The sequence below is a fragment of the Danio rerio genome, chromosome 16 (assembly GCF_052040795.2).
Source record: "Danio rerio strain M-AB ecotype USA chromosome 16, GRCz13ab, whole genome shotgun sequence".
In the NCBI taxonomy this organism is placed as follows: domain Eukaryota; kingdom Metazoa; phylum Chordata; class Actinopteri; order Cypriniformes; family Danionidae; genus Danio; species Danio rerio.
The window spans coordinates 27,969,407-27,982,288 of NC_141036.1; the positions used below are offsets into that span (position 1 = coordinate 27,969,407).

The following is a 12,882-nucleotide window of genomic DNA, read 5'->3' on the forward strand; positions in this document are numbered from 1 at the left end:
CACTGTGGGGTCTCCAGATTGATAAAGGGATGAAGTTGGGAAAAAAAAAGAACATTTACTGAATATAACTAACAGGACTTTTTTGTGGCTGATATAAACTATTGTTGTCTTAAAAGTTGTAAATTTCTTTAGGTTAATTGTTTTTTAATAAGATTAAAATAAATCTGGACACATTAAAATACACAAAAGTCTTGCATTACACTTATTGTGTTGATGCATGAAACCCTTAAATTATTAATGGACCCATGTACACACTGAGGCAATGAAAGCTGAATAACAAAAAAAAAGTCTTAAGAAAAAATACTCAGGTTTATTGAAATAATGTGCCAAGGGAATACATAGTTCTCAAATAAAGTGAGATAGGCTTTTATAAACGGTTCCCTTGTATGTGAATACAACAAAGTGAGGGAATGATCGTGTCCTTGTCACTGAAAACAAGCTTGTTCAAACTTGTTCAATTTATAAAAGTGCTCCTGTCAGAAAACTCTGATGAAACTGCACCACAGCCGCTGTGCTGGAGGTGATTTAAATAACACCCATATCCTCCATCAAGACCAGAGAAACCTCCCTCTTTGATTCATCAGTTACAGTTGTAATCATCCCCAGGCTCTTCAGCGCAGTTTAAATGATTCTCCAGCTCCTGAATGACAGCTTCCCTTCCCATTTGGTCGTTTTTCCTCTTTTCCACGATCAGATCCTCTAAACTTTGAAAGTCCAAAACGTGACTTTTCTTCTCGGAGAGCTGCAGTTTCATCTTGTACGGCTGTTTACCGATGCGTATTTCGCCTCCGACTTTAAACTCGCGTTTTCCAAACCTGCACCAAGCGGCGAAGCACTCCGAGTTCTTCCAGCAAACGTCCCGCTCCTTCAAGCCCACCTGCTCCATGGCATTCTGGACCACCGCGTCCGAGCTCAGCGCGCGAAACTTATACAGCTCGTTCACGATTCTGCCCCTTTTACCTTGACTCGCGTCCAAAAGAAAGTCGCATTTGATCTCGTTTCTGTGCAAATGAACCACCTGTAGCTCGCCGACACACACCGCCCAGTGCGGGAACTGACCGATGGCCACGAACTCCACCAGGTCGCCGGCTTTGCACTTGTTCGCCAAGTTCTCGCGCGACAGCGTGCCCACTTCACCAAACCGACTATTCCGCTCGTATATGACCTCGTCGCGATAATACACGGCGCACTCCAGCTCGTTCCGGCAGTCGTAATGTTTGACATCTTCATTCTCCGTCTCGTCCATGTTCTCCTCCTGCTCGTCGTCATCGGCGGAGAAAATATAAGAGACGCCGATCCGCGGAGCGTCGTCCTCTGGGTCAAATCCATTAGGGTCAGCTGTCGGTAATTCATTGTAATTCAAGTGTGTGAGCTTCTCCACTTGATTCCCCATAACAGCGTCCGACACTCGTTCCGCGTCCCACCTGTACAGGTCGAGGAGATTTCAAAAACGCAACACGTAATCCGGCTTTGGAGCCCAGTTCAGGTCAAAGTCCATGTTTTCTGAATGTCCGCGAGGAGTATTTATGTAGCATATCGTACATTTGTCGAAATTGTTTGCCGGAGTTTAGATTATGTTGAGTTTCGGTCTGCGTTTTGAACAGGTGCGTCTCACCTGCTCACTTCCTGGTGCGAGCCGGGGACGGGGGAAGCCCATCCGACACTACAGCTGAAGTCCGACGGCGAGCGTCTCTTGTTGAGAAATGAGGGGGTTTGAAGAGTTATTTCCTCTGTTTGTGCGTGATGGACGGCGTCCGACACTCTTTGAAGTTCTGGCTGAGGCAGTAGCAGAGCTCTGTGTGAAATAGTAGCGGGCACGGGGATGTTTACACAAGGCACGGGCAGTTAAAGAGACAGCGCACATTTATGACTGCCAGATGATACATGGTCATTAAACTGAAAAATTAAACTCTGAGAGGCTAACGTTTAAATTATAGAGCATGAATTGTGACTACTTTTTTGATAAAATTATAAACATAGGACTTAAACTTATACAGTATTTATTTGTGTAAAGAGGTCAAATACTATAGCTGAGGAGACCTATCAAACAGTTTTATTGACTTGGCGTATCACGTGATATTTGAACTTTAAACTCATATGTTGACATTTTCAGGCAAGACATTATATTTAAAATGAGTGCAGATTAGCCTAGTTATTTATTACTTGGTTATACATTTGAACAATAAATATTGGGATGGCTCACAAAAGGTTAAAGAAAAACATTTCTGAAAAGGACTTGGTGATAAGAAGAGAGGAAAATGTGAAGAAGCATGTGGACAAATGAAATTACTCAAAGCGATATACTCCACTGAAGGTACACATTTTACAGTTTTTGCTTTACCTGGGAATCAACCCCACAACCTTGGCATTGCTAGTGCTATGCTCTACTTCTCTATATTATTCAATGTAGATGTTATAGTGAATCTTCATGAATTAAAAATAGCTGTGAGGGACACATCATTCAATGGAAAAGACTTTTTGTAAAAAAAAAAAAAAAAAAAATCCCTCTGACAAGAATAAAAAAGATATGCTATAACAAATTAAGACAGTACCCCCAACTGAATGAACTGTACTTCTGAATTTCACAAGCCTTTTATCACTTGTATAAAATTGAGCATGGTGTCTACCCCAAATAAAGTCCATTACTGTGTTCTTCACATTGAATTTAGTGACAGCCTCTTCAGAGGCTCTCCCTGGAGGTACTTCAGCTTGTGATTTCCAGTCCGGGGCAGGAGGGTCTGAAAGCCACTGCTGTGTTTATAGTCCTGCGTTGTGGATTGGCAAACAGCAAGCCCCTGGCTGTCAGTCCATCAGCCCACTGCAGGGGCGTCTCATGCCCAGAAGCGTGTTTCAGCTCTTAATTACCTAACAGAACAGCTGGCCCACAAGTCTGCCATGTATTTGCTCACCTCAGCACGAGGACGTCTGCCTGTCGCCGTAAGGCATATCACCAGTTAAACCAGCTATAAACTGAGTGTCCATCTCCCAGCACCTCAGTAAAAAAATCCACAGCCTCCTGACAGTATCTTTAGACCAGACACATTTGGTTCTCTAATATTTTAGACTTGTATTATGTTGGATTTCTAGGTAGGTAGGAACACTATAGGTATTAAATCTTGTAAAACAGTATTGGTTTTGCTGTGTGAAAGCACACCAAAACAAGATATTTATAATTCACTGCATTGTACCAAAACACATAATTATTGAAATTGTCCATCCATCAGGTTTTAATAACCTGATGTTTTTAAGAGTTTGGGTCTATTGAGCTGCCATTAGCTGTGGACTTGCGAGTCAAATAGACTTATGAACATTGTAACCCTTTGACTGCCTACTCTAACAAATTGTTGACCATGTTTTGACTGTTTTAAATAATGACTGTTAAAGTCAATTAAAGAATGACCGTTTTAGATAATGGCTTACACAGCATTGTTCGTTATCAAAAAAACAAAAAACAATCATAATCCTGTTGAATGAAAAACAAGAAAACATGTTAAATGAGAATCTGAAATATTTTATAGCAAATAAAAACAATGATGTTTTATTTTTCAAAAATGTTTTATTTTATTTATCTTTTAAAATAAATTGTTCAGATTTTTTATAGTATATGTAATAATTCTGGTATAAACTGACATATCAACCATTTGGTAGAGGTTGATATTTTAGAAATTTTTTAATTTTTAGAAAAAAAAAAATGCATTGAGTGTGTTAACTAGCGACATTAGAAATGCAATCTAAACATTTTTTTCTTGGTGGGGTAGTTAAAGGGATAATTATTTGTAACCAGATTTTTAACACAGTCCTCAGAATGCGCTGGTCCTAATGGTAGGTTTACAATATTGTGATGTATTAAAATTCTTAAAAGAATCTTTGTAACGAACGCCAGGCCAATGCCAGATGTTAATGTCACTTATTACAGATATAGTACATGCCTGTGCTTATTTAGTCCTGTAGTCTGACATTGTTATCTTTGCTGTCAAGAGCTCTCTCATGCCTATAGATCAAACACAATAATACCCATCCATATACTGGACTTCCAATAGACCCTTTTCACAATTCTGGGTTTCTATGACATGGAAGGCGTCATAGTTTGGTAAACTTAGATCGCAGTGAATGGGAGAATACAATAAATAATGTTTTGCAATCATATTTGCTGAAATAATAAAAGAAAAATTCCATGATGGTGTTATCAAGACTTTCAGAAAAAGAAAAAAAAAATGATGATGGCAGTCAGAGGAGAGAATAACGTCAGATTTACACCAAGCCCCATTGACGCTGCATTAGAAACACCTCGCACAAGGGGTAATTTGTTTTTCTAATTTGATGCAAAGACGATAAAATACAGTCATAACGCATATAAATGTTCATTCATTCTCTTTTCAGCTTAGTCTCTTTATTAATCAGGGGTCGCCACAGCGGAATGAACTACCAACTTATCCAGAATATGTTTTAAGCAGCAGATGCCCTTCCAGCTGCAACCCATTACTGGAAACACTCTCATTCACACATATACACACTACAGATAATTTTAGCTTACCCAATTTACCTATTGACCTTATTCTAAAATGCGGAAGTGCGCCTGTTTTCGCGATTGTCTTAGAACTTCCGTTTCAGTCGCCTATGGGAGAAATGACAAGGAATAATAAACGGCAAAAAACGGTCTAACTACTTGCTCTACAAACAAATTTTTGCATGACTATACAGACCAAGTAAAATAATATAACAAGGAAATATCAGTTTGCAACATCAAACAGCGAAACGAGCAGTTTTTAATGTCTAAAAATGAATGTAAGTGAATGAGACCGGAAGTCTCGTGCCAAAAAGATTCAAATTGCAGCGCCCGCTCGTCTGCGGAGAATAAGGTCAATACTGCATGTTTTTGGACTCGTAGCGAAAACTGGACCACCCAGAGGAAACCCACGCAAACACAGGGAGAACATGTAAACTCCACACACAAATGCCAACCAACGCATCCGAGGCTCAAACCAGCGACCTTCTTGGTGTGAGGTGACATCGCTACCCACTGGGCCACCACGCCGCTCCCATATAAATATTCATAGTTTACAAAACAAAATATTAAAAACTTTCAAAAAAATTAAAAACTTTAAAAATTTAAGATAATGATGACCGTTAAACACGTCATAACATTCTAGTGTAAAGGGTCAACTGAAACAGTATATTGACTAGGGGTGGGGCTTTCTTTTGTGCATTATTCCATTGAAGCAAACTAATGATAAGAGGGGTGTGATTAAGGCCCCGTAATATGTTTTAGTTTTGCTACGGTTGCGCTTTCCGTCCACACTACCCCAGAGTTTTCCAGCATTTTGAAAATGCTGGAGAGGCCTTTTTGGTTTTAAAATGCTGCTGCTTGTTGTCAGTGTGGATGGGGGAAAATGAAGACCTCTGAAAACGGCATTTTAAAACTAAAACGTATTAGTGTAAACGGGGCCAAATAGTCATATTTTTGGGGCTGAAGCTTTCAAACTTTGAAGATTACTATAACAAACCTTTTTTTGATAAAAAACTTGCACAGAATAATTGTTCGCTGAAAGAATAACAATGTGCACTAGCAAAACAAACATTGTAAATTTTGATTTCACATGAACTGTAGGCCTCTCAAACATTGTTGCCATGTAGGCCTAAATATTTTCTTTTTCTAGTTTAAAACGGTGTTGGGTAAAAACGAGTAAAAAAGAGTACATTTTACTTTAATGCACCTGACACAATCATAAGTTCTTTAAGCAGATCACATGGGGGACAATGCTAGATACAGGTGAAAAGGGAAAAGCCTCAAATGTTTTGAGCTTGTCCATTTTTCACCACTTCCACGTCTTTGTTGTCAAGGTAAGGTCCAAAACGCAAAAATGGTTACCATTTACATGAAAACAAAGTGTAAATTTAGCCTAAATGAGAAATTGTTTAATTAATCAATTAAACAATTTTGTAACACGGGTCAAAACTGGCCTATCAAATAATATTGTTAATAAGCTTTAATCTGATTAGCTTTAAGTGCTTATAATGCACTAGATGAAGTTGCACCAGAATAATGGTCCACCACATTAATGACAAATATGAAAGAATCCTCCTCATGATTCAGCGATCAGTCTTCAGGGTGACATTTTCACAGTTATAAAGCCCCACACACCCCACATCTCTATCCTGGTGAGTAAACAGAGGAATTTCAACTACCTGACATTTCAGTATTGGTCTAATGTGACCGCAGGAATTCCTCTGAGTGTTCAAACTCTACAGAGATCTTTTTTTTCAAGTTCCTCTCACCCCAGAAGCCTGTTCTCTGACCATTCTGAATGCCATGGTGCCTCGTGTCAGTATGTGTGACACTGTATGAATCTGTCTGCCGCCACTGTGGATATAAAGATAAACAGCACCGCCTTCGCATCGACTCGCTCACTGAAAGAACTCATTATTTAGTTTCCTCAACTGTTAAAAAAAGACATCTGGAACACAACATCAGCAAGAGTAAACAAAACAGGGTGAAAGTGGCACACTAGCGGGAATAGGTGTGTTTATTGTTTCAAGTGGCTTTGCACTGGTTACATCAGAAGAATTTTAAGCAGCTAATAGTAAAGCCCCTTAAGACCCTTCTTTCTTTCTCTCTAGGTTTCCAAAGGCAACTGCTCTCCATCAAAGGTGTGTGTTATTGCTGAAGGTGCGCGGCGTGTGCATGTTTGTGTCACACCGATGAAGCCCAAACTGGCTGCAGAAAGAGAAATAGTACTAATAAAGGCAGAGAAGACTGTCAGGTGACCCAAATAGGTACACAAAGGTATGCCAACGTTATTGTATGGAAGTTCTGTTGTCTTACAAGATCTTTGATTTTTTTCCTGTAAATTAATAAATAGCTGTCTTGACTCTCAGTAGACTGGATGTTAGCTGAAAAAAAGTAAGAACATGAGACCATTTTTAGGGTTACTGATCAATAATGTGCTACTGATCACTGTGAAAGAATTATTTTGTTTAAAGGTAATTCCTATGTGTCATGATGACTATCAGAATATATTTTCTATTCCAGTTCATACAGTAATGATCATTAGAGCTGCACTGACCTCTAGAGGAGCATGACATTTCAACTAAAATGATGCTCACATACTGTATCACAGATAAAAAGGGCAGGTTGTGTTGTGGGGTGTGTACTACCCACTGTAGAAGAGATTGCACATGATCGTATGATGGACAAATTTGTCAGTATGATGAACCATGATAATCATCTCCTTTCTGATATGGTCCAAGCATGTGCAAGCTCTTTAAGTGCAAGATTAATTCAGCCCCGGTGTTACAGAGAAAGATGCAGGAAATATTTTTTACCAACAGTGGTCAGATTGTATATTAAAAGTCATTTATTTTATCTATCTTATAGTATGGAGAGTTCTGCAGTGACATGTGAATTTCTCTTTGGGATTAATAAAGTCAAACAAAGTTATACACCAGGCAGTGGGTATTAAATAGTATCGGGTCAGTTTTAGTTGACTGAAATTAAATGTGTAAAAAAAATTAAATGAATAAAATAAGTAAACTAAATATAATTCAAATTAAAACTATAATACCTAATTAAAAGAATGAAAAAACTTCAATAGTTCTCCAGTGATGCCAAAACAACACTAAAATCCTGCTCTGTCAATAACTTTTTTAATTAAAATTTACTTTTTCTATTTAATGTTAAATATTAAATGTGTTTGACAAGTTTTATGTTTAATGTAAAATTTCATAGTTTATGTAGAAAGGATTGGAGAGGTTCCCAAAGTCTCCTGAATATGTCCTGTTAGTGATTGAGATTATAGGTTAATTTTTACAAAGGAAGAAAGACTGACAACTGAGAAATCCATATGAAAATAGTTGGAATTTGAGAAGTAGACCATTTTAGTAATATACATTTCTTAGCCGGAAATGTAAGAGTCGTAAACAGAGGTTTGAGGTCTGAGTCAAAAAGGTCTTCAGGAATGTCATTGAACAAAAAGTGAGGGGGAGAAAATAAATTGTTTACCAATTATCTCCTGGATTGCAGAATGAACCCCTCTCCAAAATGGTAGACTAAAATACATGACAATAATGTGTCCTTACAAGTTTTGCACCTAAACAGAGGTCGGAACAAGCTAGAAACATATTATGCAGATGAACAAGCATAAAATATATTCTGTCGAAAATTTTACAATTTTGTTCATTTACGGAAATTGAGGTATATTTTGGAAAAATGCCATTACAGATCTTGGACCAATTAAACAGAATTTATAGGTCTGGAATAGCCTTCCTGATAATGTCCGAGGCTCTGACACACACTCTCAGTTCAAAACTAGATTAAAGACCTATCTGTTTAGTAAGGCATACACTCAATGCATCACTTAGCGGGTTTCCACACAAGTTTCTGCATCTTGTTTATATACACTATGAACAGCAGCTATGCTAATTATTCTCTTTATTCTCCATTTCCACCTGGGAATACCCATCTCGAGGTCCTCAGATTATGCGGAGTCACTGATTGGATCCAAGACCAGCAACGAGATGATCCCAAGGTGTCCATATCCGGGACCAGGCCGTATCCTGATTCCAGTGACGCTCCAGGGACAGACGAGTCTTCGCTGAGGCCAGCTTCCAGCCTCCACTGCTGAAACTGCAGCTCTGCACAAGACTTTTGGCCAGCAGAGAAATTAAAATGGTCGTGCCGAACTGAGTCTGGTTCTCTCAAGGTTTTTTTTCTTCACTCTCCTATTGGTGAATTTTTTTTCCCTCTCCGCTGTCGCCACTGGCTTGCATGGTTCAGGATCAGAAAAGCTACTCATCGATGAATTTGCTCTTCAGTGTTTGGACTCTCAGTAATGATTCAAACCACACTGAACTGAGCTAAACTAAACTGAACTTAAACACTAAAAACTGAACTACCCTGATCCAGTTACTATGACCATTTATGTGAAGCTGCTTTGACACAATCTACATTGTAAAAGCGCTATACAAATGAAGCTGAATTGGATTAAATAGGTCCTGTTGCCATAATGGTTTCAAGGAATTATAAACTGAGTAATAGGAGTAAACTAATAAGGCATTTAATTTAAAAATGAGCTCTTGAAAAAACTGACTGAGAGCATGGTTTCTTCTAGTTCCGATAATTTAAAACAAAACTGGTTTTGCTTTAATAGAGACTCTATAAAATGTTATATTTTTTAAAAGTCTTCAGAGGGAATATCAAACTCTGTTCTAATTTGTTCAAATGATTTCACAATTTCAGAGGTAAGCATTCCTGAAAAGTCCAACAAACCTTTAAAACTCCACTCCTGCAATCCAATTCTCCTAATTTAAGTGGGGAAATCTGGGTACAAAGCCAAATGGGGAATATATGGATATAATATGAGGGATATTCAAATGTTTTTCCCATCATTCCAAAACAGAGATATTTTTAAATTACAATGTAAAATTCAATTCATTCATTTTAGCAACATCTGTTTAAATTATTTTTCAACACAAAAAATATACCACTGATAACTGATGATATTTAGGAGATATTTGCTTATTATAAAGACACTTTTGTGTGGACAATTTAATGGAGAACGTTCCAGTTGTTTTTGTGTGATTTCACCAGGGTTTCCTTAAACATTCTCTTTCTCTTCTGTCTAGACACTTTAAACTGTATGCGTATTGTGTGGTGATGGTGACCAAAACTTTTGCCACCACTTTTTAAAAGTAGCACATTCTCTTCAGGGCATATATAAAAAATAAATTTAAAAAGCCCCGGAAGAAGTAGGTCATTCAGATCTGACACACCATGACCCAATTTGCTATCTCACTATTTGCTATGTTCCCTTAAATTTGTGCATGAGTGAAGCAAACTGCGTAATATATCAATGTCAAACTGATCTTTTACAGGTCAGCTTGTAAGTCCTAATAGGTAAATTGTATTTTGTACTATTCTATCTTATATGACGATATTGTAAACACGCACATGAATGTTGAATGCTCCATACCACAGCAACATGCAAATATAATCCTCAATTGTCTTTGCTATAGAGAGAGCCTCTTGTACTACGATGGTTTGTTGTCCAAATGATCACAAAGGAGTCCATTATAGGAAACACAAGATGAAAGTGCTCTTCAGAAAGCATCAGGCATTGTGGCATAATATATTTCAAATCTGGCCTTCATTCTAGTACACGTACATTTTGCTTTTCTCGTGATTGATGGCTAGTGCCAATTACTGTAATGTACAAAGGCTTGTCTTTATAAATCATGCAGAAACAACATGTATACAAGCACAATGCAGGCTTTTACATGCAAGACAAGTTTAATAAACATATACATTAGGCCTATGCATTTAACATCTATCTAATATCTATATCTGTTTTTTAATATATACAGATGTTGTGTGTGCATGTGTGTGTAAAATACACTGTAAAAAATCCTGGTTGCTTAAACATTTTAAGCTGAATAAAATTAACCTTATGAGTCCATTGAACATTGATTATTGACTTAAACATTGAACTGACTTAAATCAGCTTGCATAACTTATAAACTTAAGTTAGAGCATGATTAACTTGGTTTAATAGGTTATAATGACCTAAAACATATGCTGTCAGGACTATTTGGTCATATTTTTTACAGTGTAGATATTTGACATGATTTTACATTCATTTTGTTTTCTTGGCATGTTCAAATAAGTGTTACCTGTGAACTAAACCTAATTGCTTGTAGGTATTTGCATGCCAGGAGACACCTTATTGTCCAAAATAAGAATCGGAGGTCATTCTGTGACCTGAATCAAGAATCCATTCTAGATTCCAAAATACATAAGACAACATGATGGTAAAGAGTGTTTTAAAACCAATGACATGCCAGAATTTGTTAATTTTGTATAACTAAATATAACTTCCTTTGTCGAGCTTAGATTTTTTGATGCAGATTGTTGTTTCATTATTAAGGTTTTTTTTTTCTATCACACCACAGAGCCTTACAAAATAAATTTGAATAAATAATCAATTCTCAGCACTAACAGATGTTAAACAGTATTTTAGATTTTATTCATTATATTCATTTTAATATAATTAATAAAATATTTATATGCATTTATATAGGTGGGTTTCTGCATAAAGTATTAATAAAAAAATTATTGTGAATATTTTAAATCACTCTTTACAACCTTTTCAGATGTGCATATACACAGGGAGTTGCTAGGGGGTGCCAAAGAGTGAATGTTGACCAGATGTAGACCCAGCTAGAGCAACACTCTTAGCAAGACAAGAAAGGTTTTGAGGATTGCTGTTGCCAGACTATCAGCTGGCTCCCACTGTTTCTAGACAGTTATTTTAGTCCCAAATAGCCTAAATCAGAAACAAAGTGACAAGCGGAGCAATCTTGGCAGGAGCATCAGAACAGAAGAATGAACTGCTTATTTTTCAACATCTGCCTCTGCAGTCATTTACTCTTAAACTATAGTTTAAGGGTATAGTCTTACTTAAAAAAACAACAACAATGACAACATGTATTTCAGCATTCAATATTCCAATAATTTTGTAACAAACAACCATTTCAGGGTTACATTTATGCAAAAACATACATACTCACTAAAATATGTAAAAGAATAAGTGATCTTGCTAAATTTCGTTGTATTTTGCTGTTAAACACCTATTGATTTGAATATAATGGCAAAGTATATAGATTTAAAGTTATATTTTGTGTTTTGGGTCTGCTTTGTTGGAAACTTATCTTTTTAGTAAGTTTAATCAATTGTAAAAAATTAATAAAAAATGAAAATTGAATTAATTAAAAATTATATAATTTAATTAATTTATTAAAAAAAATAATTTAAAAAAATTATAAGTAATTATTTTATAGTAATAAAGTAGATATATTAATATGTGGAAACATTTTTACTTTATTAAATTGTCATTCTTTTTTTCATCTGCAATTTACATTGATCACCATAATCATGATATAATGATAAATAAATAAATAAATAAATAAATAAATAAATAAATAAATGCATTTATATAATTATTATATTGGGTCATGACAGTCTGTTGTTTGACTGTTATTTACCCTTCATTTAATCCTGCTATGATGAGCAGTGTAGATCAGTGTTGATGCTCTCCCTGAGGCTTAGAGTGCTTAGCATGAGATAATTAACAAATATACACAGCGGATTTACAGTAAAACGAGGATACTGCTGAAAAGAGTCAGCACTGCTGTGTACCTCGCAGGAAATGAGAAGTATCTGCAGGCTTTAGTTTTAGAGCACTAGTAGCTCTCCTGACACTTTACACTTCAGGATACATGCCAAGAGACAAGGGATTACTTATTTTCATAAAAGACAGCTGTAAAGAATTTAAGATCCAACATGCGAGAATGCCATTGCCATTATTCTTTAATGAAAACTGTGCAGATGGATGGATGGATGGATGGATGGATGGATGGATGGATGATAGATAGATAGATAGATAGATAGATAGATAGATAGATAGATAGATAGATAGATAGATAGATAGATAGATAGATAGATAGATAGATAGATAGATAGATAGATAGATAGATAGATAGATAGATTGATTGATGGATAGACAGATGGACGGACAGATGGACGGACAGATGGATGGATGGATGGATGGATGGATGGATGGATGAATGGATGGATGGAGAGATGGATATACAAATGTATAGATAGATAGATGTCTGCTATAGAACATCAAAGGCATTGTCATTACTTTAATGTTAATATACTGCACTGCCTGCCAACCACAAAGGGTGTTGCAGGACAAGTTCAAAGGAATTACTCAAGTCATTCGTTTTAAGTCCTACAATGGGTAGGGAGGAGCAGAAATTTGTTTACCATGAATTTCTTAACCTGACAATCTAGTTTTCAGTCACTGTGTTTCAGGAGTTTAAGAG

At 36.6% G+C, this 12,882-nt stretch overlaps 1 protein-coding gene and 1 long non-coding RNA gene across 2 annotated transcripts; one reads left to right on the top strand and one right to left on the bottom strand.

The window, feature by feature from the left end:
• Positions 1–290: 290 nt before the first annotated feature.
• lratd2b (LRAT domain containing 2b) lies at positions 291–1,729 on the bottom strand. The gene has a single exon (NM_001017837.1). The coding sequence runs from the start codon at positions 1,391–1,393 to the stop codon at positions 581–583; it is 813 nt and encodes a 270-aa protein (NP_001017837.1). The 5' UTR covers positions 1,394–1,729; the 3' UTR covers positions 291–580.
• A 360-nt stretch (positions 1,730–2,089) lies between these two features.
• On the top strand, positions 2,090–10,453 carry LOC147833349 (uncharacterized). The gene is made up of 3 exons (XR_015511435.1): positions 2,090–2,314; positions 6,619–6,784; positions 8,474–10,453. It is a non-coding gene; the product is annotated as an uncharacterized LOC147833349 (long non-coding RNA).
• Positions 10,454–12,882: the final 2,429 nt, after the last annotated feature.

Excerpts from the sequence above, each read along its gene's own strand:
- lratd2b (NM_001017837.1), bottom strand. The coding sequence starts at position 1,393 with ATGGGGAATCAAGTGGAGAAGCTCACACACTTGAATTACAATGAATTA.